This window comes from Triticum dicoccoides, chromosome 3A (assembly GCF_002162155.2).
Source record: "Triticum dicoccoides isolate Atlit2015 ecotype Zavitan chromosome 3A, WEW_v2.0, whole genome shotgun sequence".
In the NCBI taxonomy this organism is placed as follows: domain Eukaryota; kingdom Viridiplantae; phylum Streptophyta; class Magnoliopsida; order Poales; family Poaceae; genus Triticum; species Triticum dicoccoides.
Window position 1 is genome coordinate 515016589 of NC_041384.1, and position 19625 is coordinate 515036213.

Here is a 19625-nt window from a genome sequence, read left to right on the forward strand (position 1 = left end):
GGCCGCGAGGCTTCTTTGTTTTTTGTCGATCCGCCGTTGTCGGCATTTGTTTCTCTTGTATTTTCTCTTTTATTTCTTTTGAGCATGACTGTGCTGCTTCCGTCCCAGCACCTATTGTTGGTTGTCTCGGTTGGTTGCTTTGTACACAAAGCGGGGGGAAACCTTTTTTCGATAGTGGTGTTAGCGAGTGTCGGTGGCGGTGAGGTGGGCTGTGGGGAGGCGACGGGATACCTGGTGCACATATGACAACGACGAGAGCTCTGCCTCACTCTCTCTCGAAGAGAATAACGAGATTTTGAAGAAGCCTCGACCCTGCGCTTGCTATAGGGAGGAAAGGATAAGATGTTTGCGTCACGAATGAAAACCATGACGTGGCAGTGTGCCAAGATTCATATGAGCGATCCAATGGTTCATAGTTTAAGAAATTCTATAATGGCCTCAAAAATATGAATGAACAAAGAAAAAGGGTTTGGGAAATTCTATAATGGACCCAAAATATGAATGAATGAAGAAAAAAATGGCAATGCCACATTCGCCCACCGTGGGGCTCGAACCCACGACCACAAGGTTAAGAGCCTTGCGCTCTACCAACTGAGCTAGACGGGCTTTGGCGAGATAGAAGAGGAATGCTTCTCCAGTATCTATGATGCCTATACGATTCCATGATGCCATTCACCAAAGCAAACCCACCGGTCGGTCGGATCCGACCTCCGAGCCCCGCCAGCACCAACTATCCCGCGAAGAGAACCCCACTGCCGCGGCCGGAAATCTCACCAGTCAGTTCATCTACCTAGCTCGCCGTCTCGTCGCCAGCCACCCTCCTCTCGCCGGGGCGGTGATCCCGCCATGGCCTCCTGGCTCAAGGTCGCCGAAGGTACGCGCCAGAGCCTCCTCTCCCCTCCCCTCCTCCCGATCGCCGCCGAGATCCACCTCTCCTGCGGGCTAAGATCTGGGGTTTCTCCCCTCGACTCTAGTACTGCATCCGCGGCGGTTACTGCGTGGGATTACGACGCCGGCTGCGAAATCTGGCGAGCTAGCCTTGATGCAGTGCCTTGTTCGACCGCCTTTGGGTGTGCGGGCGGGCCAGTTGCACCCCACCCGAACCCATTGCCTGCTTGATACGCTATTGAGTTGTTGGCAATGTGGAGCTGTAACAAGTATCCTGTTTTTTGCTGTAACAGACTTGCTCGAAGTGGTCGACCGGAGGGCGAAAAGCGTGGCCACCGAGCTGTCCGACGAGCAGACTGCTCCTCAGCCCTCAGGTAAACATTGCCCCGTGTTAGCCAGCTGCTCGGCGAGTTGGAATATAAGTAATCGCTGATGTTTGTTTGCTGAAGGATCGAATGGCCAAGAAGGGCAAGCAAAGAGGGGAAAGCCCAGGGAGAAGGTCGCAACTGGATAGACTTCTTGAGCGTACTTGATTCCTTGCAGACGGCGTGCCTGATACCTGATGTCTAAAGCCTGCTGTAAATCCGCATTGCAGGGTCCATTGAAGCTCACTACCGGGGATGCAGGTAACAGGACAGCGGCTCAGAAGGAGAGGAAGAACAGGCAACCGCCTCGGGAGAGGATTAAGATTGAGAAGATCAAACCTTCGGCACGTCCTGATTCATCAAATGATGATGCTCTTGCTATTGTTAGTGCCAGCGAACCTGAAGTCACTTCAGTTGATGTTAAGGGAGCGAATGCTGAGAGCACATCCGACAAAGTAGAGAACACCACTGTTGACCTTAAAAATGATGTAGCTGCTAATGCTGTCGATAATGCGGTTGAAGTCCAGTCAATAGAGAGAACCCCTGAGGATACAGGTCCCATCACGGATCATGTTGCAGATTCTGGCAATTTGGAGAGTGCTTCTGAAAGCTCTGCTCCTTCAGTTCCAGACGAAAAAAATGAGCCAAGCAGCAGTAACCAGTCTACTGACATTGGTTTAGCAGTCAGTTTGGAGGATAAAGACACAGCTGTGGCTGTTATCCAGGAGAGAACTATCTCTGGAGTACCCGATTCACAAGGTTCTGGCAAATCCCAAGATCTGAAGAAAGATAATTTGTCAGATCCACCAGAAATCACACAAAATCAACAGGAACATAAGTCTGAATCAGTTCCTCTGAAGGATCAAGACCAACTTGAGGAGGTAGGCTGTAGCAAATTGCACTCATAATGACCAAGATATGCTGATGTGAATGCATTCTCTGCTTACACTATAGCGCTGTCTTGTTGGTCTTTGGCAGGCTCAGGGATTACTAAAAAGCGCTGCAAAAACTGGCCAGTCAAAAGAAGCTAGATTAGCTCGGGTATGATTAGTATAAGCATAGTGACGCTGCCACGTTACCTGCTTACCTTTATTGTGATTAAGTCCATATGTTGACCTGTTGGTTTATGTTTTACTTATCAACAGGTCTGTGCTGGACTTTCATCTCGTCTCCAAGAATATAAATCCGAGAATGCACAGCTAGAAGAACTTCTTGTTCAGGAGGTCAGATTATCTTACCGAAATTCATCTCATTACATTTTATTTCCAATTACCTTAACCCCATGCATGGTAGAGTGGTTTTCCCTAATATATATTGATTTCATAACACATAACAGAGAGAGAAATGTAGCTCACATGAAGCTCATATAAAGCAACTACAGCAAGAACTATCGGTGTCCAGAGTACAAGGTTCACGAGTTGAATCTAACATGGTTGATGCTTTGGCTGCAAAAAACACTGAGATTGAATCTCTAGCTAAATCATTGGACTCTTGGAAGAAAAAAGCAGCAGCTTCAGAAGAAATGCTGGCATCTTTACAGGTTTCATCTTTCATACTCTTTCAAGTTTCTTTTAATCTTTCTGTAACACTACTACATCGCCAAAGGAAACCATACATTGTGGCCAGTGTCCTGTGCAGTTGCAGAGTTTAATGTATGATTGTATGAACTCCATAGTGGCACTTTACTGCTGTCTTCAATCATTATACAACAACAACAAAGCCTTTAGTCCCAAACAAGTTGGGGTAGGCTAGAGGTGAAACCCATAAGATCTCGCAACCAACTCATGGCTCTGGCACATGGATAGCAAGCTTCCACGCACCCCTGTCCATAGCTAGCTCTTTGGTGATACTCCAATCCTTCAGGTCTCTCTTAACGGACTCCTCCCATGTCAAATTCGGTCTACCCCGCCCTCTCTTGACATTCTCCGCACGCTTTAGTCGTCCGCTATGCACTGGAGCTTCTGGAGGCCTGCGCTGAATATGCCCAAACCATCTCAGACGATGTTGGACAAGCTTCTCTTCAATTGGTGCTACCCCAACTCTATCTCGTATATCATCATTCCGGACTCGATCCTTCCTCGTGTGGCCACACATCCATCTCAACATACGCAACTCCGCCACACCTAACTGTTGAACATATCGCCTTTTAGTCGGCCAACACTCAGCGCCATACAACATTGCGGGTCGAACCGCCGTCCTGTAGAACTTGCCTTTTAGCTTTTGTGGCACTCTCTTGTCACAGAGAATGCCAGAAGCTTGGCGTCACTTCATCCATCCGGCTTTGATTCGATGGTTCACATCTTCATCAATACCCCCATCCTCCTGCAGCATTAACCCCAAATACCGAAAGGTGTCCTTCCGAGGTACCACCTGGCCATCAAGGCTAACCTCCTCCTCACACCAAGTAGTACTGAAACCGCACATCATGTACTCGGTTTTAGTTCTACTAAGCCTAAACCCTTTCTATTCCAAGGTTTGTCTCCATAACTCTAACTTCCTATTTACCCCCGTCCGACTATCGTCAACTAGCACCACATCATCCGCAAAGAGCATACACCATGGGATATCTCCTTGTATATCCCTTGAGAGTTGTGACCTCATCCATCACCAATGCAAAAAGATAAGGGCTCAAAGCTGACCCCTGATGCAGTCCTATCTTAATCGGGAAGTCATCGGTGTCGACATCACTTGTTCGAACACTTGTCACAACATTATCGTACATGTCCTTGATGAGGGTAATGTACTTTGCTGGGACTTTGTACATTACCCTCATCAAGGACATGTACGATAATGTTGTTCAGTGGCCATTATAATTGTTTCAAATATGCTAGCACAGTGGCCATTTGTTCAGTGATTTGCTACTCACATGCTTTCATTTTCTGTCATGATCTAATTATAATTGCGTTGTCATATGTGTTTTTGTACTTTTCCATTTGGAATACCGTGGAGGTGCTTGTGAACTTTCTTTCTAGTTGAATGCAGATAAGGTCCCAAGTAGACATGATTTGGAGTTGGAGTAGCAGGATTTTGGATATTTTTTACGCATTCCAAGAACTCAAGATGCTCATGTCATTTGCGGATTCTTGTAGCTTTGTTAATATTCACCCTTGTGTGTCTTAAAAAAATTCTGGCTGTAGAACTTAGCATAAAAACTTATTAGTGATGTAGAAACTCCCCCCTCCTAGTTTATTCTGTGCCCGGGAGTGGGAGTTGCTCATTTTCATTTTATATATGCACATCTGCACGTGTCTGTTTTTTGATACATGGAAAGTCTCTTACAGTCTCTAGCATTCTGCCTTCATAGTTTAAATCAATGGAGCTTCGTGTTCCTGCTCAAATTTTGAGCTCGAGCTGTGTGTTATCGCAAATGAGTATGAACCTGGAGTGTCCTGTGCTCTCTCTGTCAGACTCAGATATCAGTGGAAGTCTTGGACTTACTCTCAGGAACTAGCACCTGTGTGTTTAAGTTGTACAGCTTGATATGATCTCTTTTGGATATAAATCTTGAATAGTATGGCTATGTGGGTGACTGTTAACACTTTTCCTTATGTTTTTAGGCTTCTGTAAGACTGTAACATAACTGATGTTATCAAATAATAAATCGATTTTGTTTTCTGTGGATACTAGGAAGATATGGATGGCCTTAAGAGGAACCGTGAGCTTACTGAAACCAGGATCATCCAGGTTAGTGAAATAGACTTTCTGGGGTAGAATAATAGAATAGCCTCATATTTTCATGAAGTTATCTAACCTCTGTGCAATTCTCAAAAAAATAAAAATAAATCTAACCTCTGTGTACCATGTACATGTTAGGCTCTACGAGAGGAACTTTCAACCGTGGAGCGGAGGGCTGAAGAGGAGCGTATTGCACATAATGCTACAAAGATGGTAATTTGTTGAAGTGCATCCGTTTTATTGCTTTGTCTTTATCATAATTTCTTGTGTTCTAAAATTTCAATACTTTCTATTACATTGCAGGCAGCTGTTGACAGAGAAGTAGAATTGGAGCATCGGGCTGTCGAGGCATCAAATGCTCTTGCTAGAATCCAGGTAATTTTACAAGGTATAAATATGAAGCGTCAACATGTGGTCTATTATGTGAGGATGTCAAAATTGTCTGCCAATTTTCTTGAACACTAACAAGGAAATTGCATGTTAGTGCTATGTAGATGTTTGTTTCAATTGACATTTCTTGCAATATCATGCGCAGTGCAAGGGGCATTTATCACAGCCTGACTATTTGTTTCAACAACTACAGATGTTAGTCTACTACATTCTAGAATCGGCAGAATGAAAGTTTACTCCTGTAAGATCAAATGTTTTGGCACATGCCACGCTATCCCATTAGTTGCGTTCATCTGTTTATTGGCGTATTGTTCTCCAAGGGATACATTTGAAGATCTAAGTAGATGTCCTTAAAACAAGTTTCATACTCAAACTGCCAAGATGAGCTAATTCAACATTTAGAAGTTCTAGCACTGTGACTAAGTGGAGACAAATCTATCTAGATTTTAGAGGTTCGTCAATACCACAAGGCCAGCATGTGTACTTGCAAGAAACAGTAATCCAGCTAGAAAATTAGTAAATGTTATGTTTCCAGGGCTGTGCTTCAATACATATATGTGATTTATAGTATGTTTCCACTAATTTTCTAAGCTCTTGTTTAAATAGTTCAACTCCTATCCGTTCTATGTCAATTTAATCCAAATCTTGTACTTGCAATAATGTCACTTAGTTTAGATTCCATGGGTGTCACATTTTAGTCGATTGGTCTCTGATTTTTGATCTTGACTGTTCTGTTGGCATACAGAGAGCTGCTGATCAAAGCTCATCGAGAGCAATGGAATTTGAGCACAAAGTAGCTGTACTTGAGGTAAATTCCTTTCCGCACTGTGTGTCATATCTGATCAGTTTAGTTTCTGCTATTAACTATCGGTACCCTGGTTGTTTCAGGTTGAATGTGCATCACTGCACCAAGAACTACAGGAAATGGAAGCTCGTAATCGCCGTGCTCAGAAAAAGCCTTCTGAAGATGCTAGTCAAGCTCTTCAGGTTAAAATTTTCTTCTAAACCAGATCTCCCGTTTCTCATTACTAAAAAATTATAGTTGACAGCAATAGGAGGGGAAAAATGGAAAATGTTTTGACACCTATCAGGAAATCCGCAGTGCGATCACGGTCTGGGTCAAGAACTGCAGAGAAGTTGATAGCACCTCCTATTAGTATTAGCTACCTTTGCACAGACACTCAGCCAGATAAAATAGCGGCAAAGAAGTAGCAACAAGGCATAACAATATATATATAGTGTGGAACTGATTCCAAATAGTGGTGAAACCGTGAAAGTATAACTGGGGGTTCTTCAGGTTAAAATCAAAGAACCTTGGTTTCTTTACGGGATTAATATGAGCTGTACTTTTAGCACACTCCATACCTGAGATACTCATATTGTGGATCTATTTACTACCCTATCTACAAATGTCTATCTGTATTTATTTACCTTTGCTTTTGAAATAATAGAACTTAGCATATTGCACTATCCTGAAATGTAACACTATGGTGTTTGTTTCTCTTGATGCTGTGCTTTTGGAAAGCAGATACAGGCATGGCAGGAGGAAGTTGAGCGAGCACGGCAAAGCCAAAGAGAGGCAGAAAGCCAGATATTATCCTTGGAGGTACCATTTAATTCATAAGATATCAAAGAATCAGTTGTCAAGTAATAATTCGGAAGTTTAGGTAAAAATGCTAATATGATGATCAGGTATAATATCACAGAAAATGTAAAAAGGATCAATGGAGTTGTTTCTATTATAGTAATCAGAATGCTCTGTCTTGCACCATTATTTGTTCAACATCTTTATTTGTATGATGTAGGCTGAGTTGCAGAAGATGAGAGTTGAAATGGCTGGAATGAGACGCGACGCAGAGCATTATTCTAGACAGGTTGTTAATCCTAATCAAATCACACTTTTCTTGTTAAAACTGGGTGAACAACATTTACCCACCTTATAACTGGACGAATGCAACATTTACTACAATCTATCTTGTTACCAGATCATACTTAATGGTTACTTTTTCTTGTGCAAATGTGTCTCTTTTTAGGAGCATGTTGAGCTAGAGAAAAGATACCGTGAGCTCACTGATTTGCTGGTATGTGCTGAAGCATACCAATTTCCTTTTCTGTCATTGACATTTTAGCTAAGGAGAGCTAATTCATTATCTATGCATTATTTCTTCCAGTACCACAAGCAAACACAATTAGAATCCATGGCCAGTGAAAAAGGTGCATTAGAGTTCCAACTGGAGAAATCATTGAAGCAATTCCATGAAGTGCAGGTTCATAATTTCTCTTCTTCCTATGTTGCTTGTGCTATAGGAATTGTCCTGCGGATGTTCTTATCTTCCTACCATTCTGTTATCTTTGTGTTCCATTTGATAGGTAGAAGCAGAAAGGAGTAGGGTTTCTCGCAGATCAGCATCATCATGGGAAGAAGATACTGATATCAATGCGCTAGAGTATGTTGACCGTTTTCTTTTCATTATTGAACATGCAGGAAAATATTGTTTATAAGCATGCCATAGTTTCTTTATGCTGTGAGAATGTCCAGTCAAAAGAGAAGCAGCCATGTGTTGCAAATTGTACTTGAGATTTCCAAGGTTTAGCTGTGTTCCTCTATTTGGAAGTTCTAGTACAGTTTTAGATAATTACCTTTTATATTTCAGGCCTCTTCCACTGCATCATCGACACATGGCAACGGCAAATCATCAGGTATATGTGTCCAATGGAAATCTGGAGTGCAGCATCCTAACAAATAGTGGGAGAGTGCTAATATTTTACCTTGGCATTTTTGGCGTTCCAGTTACAAAAAGCTGCGAAGTTTTTAGATTCAGGGGCTGTGAGGGCGACAAGATTTTTGTGGCGGCATCCTGTTGCCCGAGTCAGCCTTCTATTCTATCTGGCAAGAACATAATTTTGATCCTGTATGTTTATTTTAGATCTTATTAAGGCTGATCTCTGATTGAATCTGCGTATACCTGTTCCAGGTGTTTGTGCATTTGTTCTTGATGTACTTGATGCAGCGCCTGCAGGTACTCAACCATGTTATACTGCTATCACATTTATTTATTTTCATTCATGTCATCTCATGCCTTGGTCAGGCACACAATGTTGTTTATTTTTCATTCTATCCGTGTATTATCACAGAGCTCTTTTGCTAAAACAATTAACCAAAGTTAACTGATGAGCGTGTTGGAATGTTACAGGACTTTGCAGCGGAAGAGACTGTGAAATCGTCCATGGGGGACCTGGCCAACGTGAAGTTGCCATAGGCTTTACAGCCTATTCCCACCCCCTCACGAATCTAGGCGTTACTTCCTGATTATAGCTCTATACGTGGCCCCTATATGTTCCTACGGGATTTCGACGATTGCCTGTGAAATTCCTGTGTTCGAAATAGGCCAGCCATTAAGTTTTTCTTGGTTTGATGTGGTGTTAACCCTGCTACAATTTTTTTCTTCCCCTTCCCTCTCGTTTGTAAAGTAGTAATGTTCTTTGGTTGGCCGTGGGCTATATAATCCATTCTTTAACACTTGATATTAATCACAAATGTAGCAGCCTGACCCGATAATAATATATGTGTCATACAGGCCACTTGAGCCAATTCTTGTAGTACTTACAACAAGCTGTTGGGGGTCGATGGAGCAAACTGATATGAAATGAGGAAATGCGTCCATACTCGAGTTTTGTTCTGTTTTGTATTGCATCGTCTCTTCTCATCTGGATGCTGCCTGTCTGGTGCACACACACGTGCACACAAGCGCACGCGCGCGCGCACACACACGTGACACACACACACACACGCACACACAGGGGCATAATCACTGATCTTCCCCCAAATTTAACCCCATCAGACCCAAAATTGAACCCATATCAACTTAGATTGCGTCCTAGATCCCATGGGTTAAGGACTTAACCCCATCGACAAGTTGCGATGAGGCGCCTTTGGATGGTCGTCGCCGATGCCATCCATGGTGCCGCCAAAGGTGAGAGGAGAGTGACAGGGGAGACAGGTGAGAGTGAGCGTGAGAGAGTGATGAGGGTGTTTTATGGCCCGCCTTCAAGAAGCATCGCGTCATCTCCCGCTCGTCATCGCTCATGCGGCCGCGTGCTCTCTTTACGCTTGCTCGGGCTTGGCTCACTGGAAACGGTCAACCCCGACGTTCCTCCAAAGCTAAGCTATGGGCTGCTTTGAGGAGCATGCGATGCAGGCCCAGCCGCATGCGCAACTAACCAAACGAGCCAAATCCACCCCCCCACCGGGCTAGGATGGAGGTTGTGCGGTCAACCAAACAGTCCCAGGTGTCTCTCCACTGGTCCTGCCCGATTTGAGTTGTGAGTGTGTAGCAGGGATCATAGGTGACGGTGCGAAATACCGTCAGATCCCTCGGTAGGGGTCCAAGCACGACCGGAAGTCTTGGATCGGAGGTCGCACAAAGGTTCTACCCAAGTTTGAGCCTCCGAAGAGTAATACCCTACGTCCTGCTTGGTTTGATATTTCATGGTGGAGGGATACCTCATGCGAGGGGTTTAGAGTGGTGTTTGATGTTGCTATCGAGAGTTGCTATCTGAGATTAGATGTGATGAAAACCTCCTGACCCCCCCCCTTATATAGATGAAGGAGGCCTAGGGTTTACAGGGGGCAGATGCGATCTAGGTTGCCTTCGATCTTTGCCTTGGGCGGTAGGAAGGTCCTTAACGCTACCCTTAGGGTTTCGCCCGACCTTGGGGCTTGTGGGCCCCGACAAGGCCTACGGTTGGGCACCTCCGAATAAGCCACCCCAGGTGTATGACACTCTCAGTAGCCCCCGCGCGTGGCGGAGGTCGTAGAAGTGGTCTTTGAGACCACCAGCGGCTCATGTCTTCCTCTTTTTCGCACCTTGGTCCTTCAGCTTTAGGAAACCTGAACCCGACCTCTTGTGGTAGTCGCTTCCTTCAGAGGGCCACACACTCCCAGCGGGCCTTTTTTACTTTAGGCAGAATCGAAGCTCCGCTGAGGGAATCGTCGGCGGTGTATCCCTTTAACTTTGGGCGTTGATGATGGCGCCATGATTCTCGCACCCGTTTTGGAGCGGCTATAAGAGGAGGCAAAGTGAGGGGTTTTCAATTTCTCCCCGCCTCTAGTCATTTCAACTTCCTTTTCCGCCGCCAGCCTAATCGCGTGTGTTGTTAGTGCTCCGCCTTGCTCCCCTGCCAACCTCTTTGTCCTTCCTTTTTCACCGCGATGGTGACCAAGAGTGAGAAGGGGAGTCGGGCTTCCAGCCAGGAGCCGGTTGTGAGTGCTCCCGGCCAAAAGCGGAAGCGGCCCGCCTCCATAAGCGTGAGATCGTCGCGATCTCCCCCCAAATCCACAAGGAAGTGGTTCCCCTTCGTGTCAATGGAGGAGGTCCAGGCCTACAAGGACCAGCTTATGATGCCGACAGACTTGAAGGTCCGGCTTCCACTTGGGGAAGCGCCGCCTGTTGGTGTCCTAGATTAGGGGTGCTTGCCACGTCGGCCCGTCAGTAATGGACCAAGCCGAGAACCCATTGAAGATTGTTGGCATGGCCGTGCCAGCCCTGACCCACGGCAGATCTCCTGAAAACTTGGCGTTCACTTCAAGCGTACTTAAACCGGCATGCTTATCTCTAAAGATTGTAACCTCCCATTTGTAAACCCTAGGTACCTCTGGCGTCTAGAGACACGTGCGTACTCATTCGCAAGGTTTAGAGCTTAGACAAACTCATACAATCTCGAGGTAGATCAATATGTACTTTGTACCCCCATCACAATCGATATATAAGAAGCATGACGTAGGGTTTTACCTCATCAAGAGGGCCCTAACTTGGGTAAAACACCATGTCCCTACTCTCCTTGTTACCATCTAGCTCTGATCACCAAGCTTGGGACCCCCTACCCGAGATCTGCTGGTTTTAGCACTGACATTGGTGGCCCATGCAGGTCCCACCAGGTGATCACACGAACTCGATGGCAGATCTACGGATCAACGATTTGTCTTCGGCAACATCACACTACTTGCCGATACGACTGACCATCTAGTCCAGATAGAGACCCCCCCTTTGGACCAAGCCATGTGGCTCGACAATTTGAAAAATGCTACGGATCGCCGCGACAGGATTACCTTTTCATGCCAGATGTCAGATTGGCCCATGAATACCGACGCATATGCCCCGGATTCGATCTCGGATCCAAAAACTTCCTCGCTGGTTCGGGCATTTAGCCTGCCTGATAGGAACCCCGAGGCAGCACCCCACGGTGCCCAGGCGCAAGTCCGACTCGGTGCCACCCGCCATTGGATGATGGGTAAAATCGATCTTCTTGCTTTCAACAAGATGTTGGACCAAGCTTGAAACCTCAGGATTTCAGATTTGCCGGTCTCGGCCCGCGGTCAGGGCAGATTTAGATCAAAAAATGTGGAGCTTTTCGACCCACCCACCACCCACTTAGTCGTCATGATTGAGGACTTAACTGACGTGTTGGACTACGCCTCCGAGGAGGCCGTCGATATGGAAGAGGATGTCGATGACATGTCGTATACATCGTCACCTCTAACATCCGGTTATACCAGGAACCAGGCAGTCACTTCTACCTTCGATGTCTACATGGTAGACACTCCCAAGGATAAAAGGAAGGACAAAGGAGAGGAGCCACCCAAACACCGGTGACGCCGCAATAAAGGCGCAGGTAATGGTGATGCTAGCCACGAAGCCACTAATAACGATGACGTCACCGATAACGGCGATACCCCAGAAGGCGCCGATAACCTGGACACATGTTATAACACCGACAATGGTCCCATCAATAGCATCACGCCCAACGGGGACGATGATGACCCCGAGGACATCAACCATTACCAAGAGTCCGAGGAATATTTAAGCCTCAGACCGGATGAGTCCGACATGCCTGAGGAACCGTTAGATGATCCTCGGTTATAGGACTTTCACCGGCAGTTGTCGGCCCAGTGGGAACCAGGGTACCACGGGCCACCTGCCTATGACCCAGGAAGGCCCCTTGGCCAAAATCATGAGGCAGCCCATCGGCGGGCACCGCGAAGCCAGCAACCTCGCGAGGGCCCTGCCCTACAAGGGGCTTCTCCTACGAAGGCCTTCATCAAGACTACCATCGCAACAAGTGGCCTCGCGAGGCCGCCCTTGCGAGACGCCCTCCTGTGAGGCCTCCCGAGGAGCCATGCAGCGCAGGCGCTACCCATCACATGGATGACGTAGGGCTATTACCTCCACCGAGAGGGGCCTGAACTCGCTAAACACCGAGTGTTACACCTACGTCGCAGCTAGGATCTGCCCCTCTTTCATACCCCTAGTACTCATTGTCAGGATCGTAACCCCGACACCATCCTATGCACTCGGAGACAGTTTCCCCTTCGGTGCTAAGGGAGCAGCTATGCCTACCTGCCCCAAAGCAAGTCCCAAAGGTTTTCTCTTTGGTGATAGAAGACCAAGACGGTGGTGCGGCAGGACGGAGGTCATCATGGAGCCCCTGACACTTCACGGATAAGCCCTTTGGCAGGCGAAGACCACCTTTTGTTAGGAGAAGCACTAGCGCCTGTCCCCTTTCAAATTGCCGCCCTCTAGTAGCCCTTTCCCACTCATATTTTTGGGGAAGAGGCCCAAGGCATCTATATAAGAGACAAATTGGCCACCGTAGCAAGGGATCGACTCCTGCCCAAACCCTAGCGCCATTGCTACCCCCAAAGATCTTCGGCTCATCTTCTAGCTCTGAGAGCACTGTCCACAAGCAATACAACCAAGCAGGAGTAGGGTTTTACACCACACGGTGCCCCGAACCTGGGTAGCTAGATGTGTGCTCGTCGCACCTAGCTCGTAGCCTCGTAGACGCAAAGCCAGGCCCCCAAAGCTCGAACCAGGGTTTTGGAGGATTTCCCGTGGCTCAAAATCAATCCCCCGACATTTGGTGCGCCATGTAGGGGGCTTGGTTTTAGCGCCTCGAGCTTCCACACCGCCATGGCCAACGCTCGACGCACCCATGCCTAGTGCCGAGCCAACCACATCCAGACGGAGCCCATGGGTGTGGAGCCGTAGGGGGAGGCTTCCTCCGAGCACCCTTCAGTCGGGCAGCACCAGCAGTAGCCACCGCCGACGCACACGGCCACGGCGACTTCGCTTGCCCGCCACCACCCGCAGGCTACGCTCCACATGGCGCAAGAGCTACCGCGCTACTGCCCCACCGAGGACGGCTACGATGACTGGCTCACCTGCATCACCGAGCCCATCAACATCATCGGGGATGCACCGACCCCTTTTTCACCCTCTGATCCCGCCTCCGTCACGTGGAGCGCGGGCAGGGCAGGACGCACCTCCTCTACCTCCTCTGTGCAACGATCACGAGCACATCACCACCGTGATCGCTCGCCCGAGTCCTCCCATGGTTCCTCCCCCGCCGCACGACGACAACCCGAGCTGCCAGATCCTCGAGCACGCACGACCGAACGGACAAGTTCTCATTGAAAGCCAGCGCGGGTGCCAGAATCGCACCACCCAGGGGGTTGTGGCTGCCGGGTGCTAGAACCACGCCTCCCTTGTAGACGGAGTAGTCTCCACCGTCGGGGGCCGCTTGGCCTTCACCGCGAGCTCTGGCATGTGATGTGGCCCGTGAAGTTCAAGCCAGAGATGTCTCCCCACTATGATGGCACCGCCAACCCCATGGAGTTCTTGTCGCTCTACTTCTTGAGCATCCAGGCCGCCAAGGGCGACAACAAGGTCATGGTGAACTAGTTCCCCATGGCCCTCAAGGATGCAACACGTTCATGGCTAATGAACCTTCCTGAGGGCTCCATATCCTTGCGGGCTGAGCTGTGCCGGGAATTTGTTACCAACTTCAAGGGCACGTCCGACCGCCCCCTCGCACTCAGCAGCCTGTGCGCCATCCACCAGCAGCCTGACGAGCCCCTCCGCAAGTATATCCAGTGCTTCAGCCAGGTGCGCAACAAGACCCCGCGCGCCTCCGAAGTCGCGGTTATTGCAGGGTTCTCCTCAGGCATCATGAACGTCATGATGTGCGAGAAGCTCACCGTCCACAACGACCTTTACACTGTGGTGTAACTTTTCGAACTCACCGACAAGTGCGCCAAGGCTGAGGAGGGTTGTCTCTTTGCCCACAATGACCCTAACACCGACCTTGACGTCGCCAAGCCTAAGGGCAGGGACACCAAGCGCAAGGGCCCCGCCGTTCTTGCGGCGGAGCCTGAGCAGAAGCACGACCACGACCGTGACAAGGCCAAGAAGGACGAATGCCCTTTCTGTGCCTACCACAACATGCACTCCCACGCCACTTAAGACTGCCACGAGCTCAAGCTGTTCCACAATGAGTGGCAGGAGATTACAACAATCAGACGCCAAGCCCATCAAGTGGTCACAGTACCCAATCGGCTTTGATTACAACAACCACCCCAAGTCTACAAAGTACGCGGGAACCATCCCTCTACTGTGCACACCTACCATCAACAACGTGGCAGTCACCAAGACACTCATCGACAGTGGCGCCAGCCTCAATGTGATCTCTGTGGAGACCTTCGAGCAGTTCCAAGTGCCTTACGAGCGCTTTATGCCCACGAGGCCCTTCTCGGGCATGACTGGCGGCTCCATAGTGCCCCTGGGGCAGGTGCGTGATAACCCACAAGTATAGGGGATCGCAACAGTTTTTGAGGGTAGAGTATTCAACCCAAATTTATCGATTCAACACAGGGGGAGCCAAAGAATATTCTCAAGTATTAGCAGCTGAGTTGTCAATTCAACCACCCCTGGATAAATTAATATCTGCAGCAAAGTATTTAGTAGCAAAGTAATATGATAGTAGTGGTAACGGTAGCAAAAGGTAACGATAGCAAAAGTAATGTTTTTGGTATTTTGTAGTGATGATAGCAATAGCAATGGAAAAGTAAACAAGCGAAGAACAATATATGGAAAACTCATAGGCAATGGATCGGTGATAGAGAATTATGCCGGATGCGTTTCATCATGTAACAGTCATAACCTAGGGTGACACGGAACTAGCTCCAATTCATCAATGTAATGTAGGCATGTATTTCGAATATAGTCATACATGCTTATGGAAAAGAACTTGCATGACATCTTTTGTCCTACCCTCCCGTGGCAGCGGGGTCCTAGCAGAAACTAAGGGATATTAAGGCCTCCTTTTAATAGAGTACCGGACCAAAGCATTAACACATAGTGAATACATGAACTCCTCAAACTACGGTCATCATCGGGAGTGGTCCCGATTATTGTCACTTCGGGGTTGCCGGATCATAACACATAGTAGGTGACTATAGACTTGCAAGATAGGATCAAGAACTCACATATATTCATGAAAACATAATAGGTTCAGATCTGAAATCATGGCACTCGGGCCCTAGTGACAAGCATTAAGCATAGCAAAGTCATAGCAACACCAATCTCAGAACATAGTGGATACTAGGGATCAAACCCTAACAAAACTAACTCGATTACATGATAAATCTCATCCAACCCATCACCGTCCAGCAAGCCTACGATGGAATTACTCACACACGGCGGTGAGCATCATGAAATTGGTGATGGAGGATGGTTGATGATGACGACGGCGACGGATTCCCCTCTCCGGAGCCCCAAACGGACTCCAGATCAGCCCTCCCGAGAGGTTTCAGGGCTTGGCGGCGGCTCCGTATCGTAAAACGCGATGAATCTTTCTCCTTGATTTTTTTCTTTCCGAACATGAATATATAGAGTTGGAGTTGAGGTCGGAGGAGCTCCAGGGGGCCCACGAGGTAGGGGGCGCGCCCCCACCCTTGTGGCTAGGGTGTGGGCCCCCTAGCCTTGATCTTTTGCCAGTATTTTTTATTATTTCCAAAAATACGCTCCGTGGAGTTTTAGGTCATTCTGAGAACTTTTGTTTCTGCACATAAATAACACCATGGCAATTCTGCTGAAAACAGCGTCAGTCCGGGTTAGTTCCATTCAAATCATGCAAGTTAGAGTCCAAAACAAGGGCAAAAGTGTTTGGAAAAGTAGATACGACGAAGACGTATCAACTCCCCCAAGCTTAAACCTTTGCTTGTCCTCAAGCAATTCAGTTGATAAACTGAAAGTGATAAAGAAAAACTTTTACAAACTCTATTTGCTCTTGTTGTTGTAAATATGTAAAGCCAGCATTCAAGTTTTCAGCAAAGATTATAGACTAACCATATTCATAGTAATGCATAGGTCTCATGTTTGCTCATATTAATGGCATAATCAACTGCGAGCAATAATAATAAATCTCGGATGACAACAGTTCCTCAAAACAATCATAAAATGATATAACAAGATGGTATCTCACTAGCCCTTTCTGAGACCGCAAAACATAAATGCAGAGCACCTTTAAAGATCAAGGACTAACTAGACATTGTAATTCATGGTAAAAGAGATCCAGTCAAGTCATACTCAATGTAAACTAACAGTAATGAATGCAAATTACAGCGGTGCTCTCCAACTGGTGCTTTTTAAAAAGAGGATGATGACTCAACATAAAAGTAAATAGATAGGCCCTTCGTAGAGGGAAGCAGGGATTTGTAGAGGTGTCAGAGCTCGGTTTTGAAATAGAGATGAATAATATTTTGAGCGGTATACTTTCATTGTCAACATAACAACCAAGAGATGGCGATATCTTCCATGCTACACACATTATAGGCGGTTCCCAAACAGAATGGTAAAGTTTATACCCCCCCCTCCACCAACAAGCATCAATCCATGCCTTGCTTGAAACAACGAGTGCCTCCAACTAACAAGTGAAGGAAATATGCCCTAGAGGCAATAATAAAGTTATTGTTTATTTCCTTATATCATGATAAATGTTTATTATTCATGCTAGAATTGTCTTAACAGGAAACATAATACATATGTGAATACATAGACAAACATATTGTCACTAGTATGCCTCTACTTGAGTAGCTCGTTGATCAAAGATGGTTATGTTTCCTAACCATAGACATGAGTTGTCATTTGATTAATGGGGTCACATCATTAGGAGAATGATGTGATTGACATGACCCATTCCGTTAGCTTAGCACACGATCGTTTAGTATTCTGCTATTGCTTTCTTCATGACTTTTTACATGTTCCTATGACTATGAGATTATGCAACTCCCGTTTACCGGAGGAACACTTTGTGTGCTACCAAACATCACAAAGTAAGTGGGTGATTATTAAGGTGCTCTACAGGTGTCTCCAAAGGTACTTGTTGGGTTGGCATATTCCGAGATTAGGATTTGTCACTCCGATTGTCGGAGAGGTATCTCTGGGCCCTCTCGGTAATGCACATCACTTAAGCCTTGCAAGCATTGCAACTAATGATTTAGTTGCGATATGATGTATTACAAAACGAGTAAAAGAGACTTGCCGGTAACAAGATTGAACTAGGTATTGAGATACCGACGATCGAATCTCGGGCAAGTAACATACCGATGACAAAGGGAACAACATATGTTGTTATGCGGTTTGACCGATAAAAGATCTTCATAGAATATGTGGGAGACAATATGAGCATCCAGGTTCTGCTATTGGTTATTGACCGGAGACGTGTCTCGGTCATGTCTACATAGTTCTCTAACCCGTAGGGTCCGCACGCTTAACGTTTCGATGACAGTTATATTATGAGTTTATATGTTTTGATGTAGCGAAGGTTGATCGGAGTCCCGGATGTGATCACGGACATGACGAGGAGTCTCGAAATGGTTGAGACATGAAGATTGATATATTGGAAGCCTATGTTTGGATATCGAAAGTGTTCCGCGTGAAATCGGGATTTTACCGGAGTACCGGGAGGTTACCGGAACCCCCCGGGGACTTAATAGGCCTTAGTGGGCCTAGGTGGAAGAGAGGAGAGGCGGCTAGGGCTGGGTCGCGCCCCCCTCCCCCAGTCCAAATAGGACAAGGAGAGGGGGGCGACGCCCCCTTCCTTCTTCTCCTCCACTCTTTCCCCCTCCCAAGTCCTAATCCAACTAGGAAGGGGGGGGGGAGTCCTACTCCCGGTGGGAGTAGGACTCCTCCTGGCGCGCCTCCTCCCTGGCCGGCCGCACCCCCCTTGCTCCTTTATATATGGGGGCAGGGGGCACCCCATAGACACAACAATTGATCGTTTGATCTTTTAGCCGTGTGCGGTGCTCCCTCCACCATAGTCCACCTCGATATTACTGTAGCGGTGCTTAGGCGAAGCCCTGTCTCGGTAGAACATCAACATCGTCACCACGCCGTCGTGCTGACGAAACTCTCCCTCAACACTCGGCTGGATCGGAGTTCGAGGGACGTCATCGGGCTGAACGTGTGCTGAACTCGGAGGTGCCGTACGTTCGGTACTTGATCGGTCGGATCGTTAAGACGTACGACTACATCAACCGTGTTGTGCTAACGCTTCCACTTTCGGTCTACGAGGGTACGTGGACAACACTCTCCCCTCTTGTTGCTATGCATCACCATGATCTTGCGTGTGTGTTGGAATTTTTGTGAAATTACTATGTTACCCAACAGTGGCATCCGAGCCAGGTTTTATGCGTAGATGTCATATGCACGAGCAGAACACAAGTGAGTTGTGGGCGATATAAGTCATACTGCTTACCAGCATGTCATACTTTGGTTCGGCGGTATTGTTGGATGAAGCGGCCCGGACCGACATTAGCGTACGCTTACGCGAGACTGGTTCTACCGACGTGCTTTGCACACAAGTGGCTGGCGGGTGTCAGTTTCTCCAACTTTAGTTGAACCGAGTGTGGCTATGTCCGGTCCTTGCGAAGGTTAAAACAGCACCAACTTGACAAACTATCATTGTGGTTTTGATGCGTAGGTAAGAACGGTTCTTGCTAAGCCCGTAGCAGCCACGTAAAACTTGCAACAACAAAGTAGAGGACGTCTAACTTACTTTTACAGGGCATGTTGTGATGTGATATGGTCAAGACATGATGCTAAATTTTGTTGTATGAGATGATCATGTTTTGTTACCGAGTTATCGGCAACTCGCAGGAGCCATATGGTTGTCGCTTTATTGTATGCAATGCAATCGCCCTGTAATGCTTTACTTTATCACTAAACGGTAGAGATAGTCATGGAAGCATAAGATTGGCGAGACGACAATGATGCTACGATGGAGATCAAGGTGTCGCGCCGGTGACGATGGTGATCATGACGGTGCTTCGGAGATGGAGATCACAAGCACAAGATGATGATGGCCATATCATATCACTTATATTGATTGCATGTGATGTTTATCTTTTATGCATCTTATCTTGCTTTGATTGACGGTAGCATTATAAGATGATCTCTCACTAAATTT

The 19625-nt window shown here is 47.1% G+C and overlaps 1 protein-coding gene and 1 non-coding gene across 2 annotated transcripts; one reads left to right on the forward strand and one right to left on the reverse strand.

Annotated features, from left to right (window-relative positions):
* Nucleotides 1-533: 533 nt before the first annotated feature.
* Nucleotides 534-606, reverse strand: TRNAK-CUU. Its single transcript has one exon. It is a non-coding gene; the product is annotated as a tRNA-Lys (tRNA).
* Nucleotides 607-696: 90 nt separating this feature from the next.
* LOC119268876 (golgin-84-like) lies at nt 697-8918 on the forward strand. The gene is made up of 21 exons (XM_037550585.1): nt 697-874; nt 1182-1262; nt 1338-1387; nt 1484-2134; nt 2232-2294; nt 2399-2476; nt 2590-2793; nt 4881-4937; nt 5067-5141; nt 5232-5303; nt 6064-6126; nt 6207-6305; nt 6847-6924; nt 7124-7192; nt 7352-7399; nt 7490-7585; nt 7689-7765; nt 7973-8018; nt 8110-8208; nt 8294-8338; nt 8513-8918. Exons 1-21 carry the CDS (start codon nt 847-849, stop codon nt 8576-8578), a joined length of 2145 nt encoding a protein of 714 aa, XP_037406482.1. The 5' UTR covers nt 697-846; the 3' UTR covers nt 8579-8918.
* Nucleotides 8919-19625: the final 10707 nt, after the last annotated feature.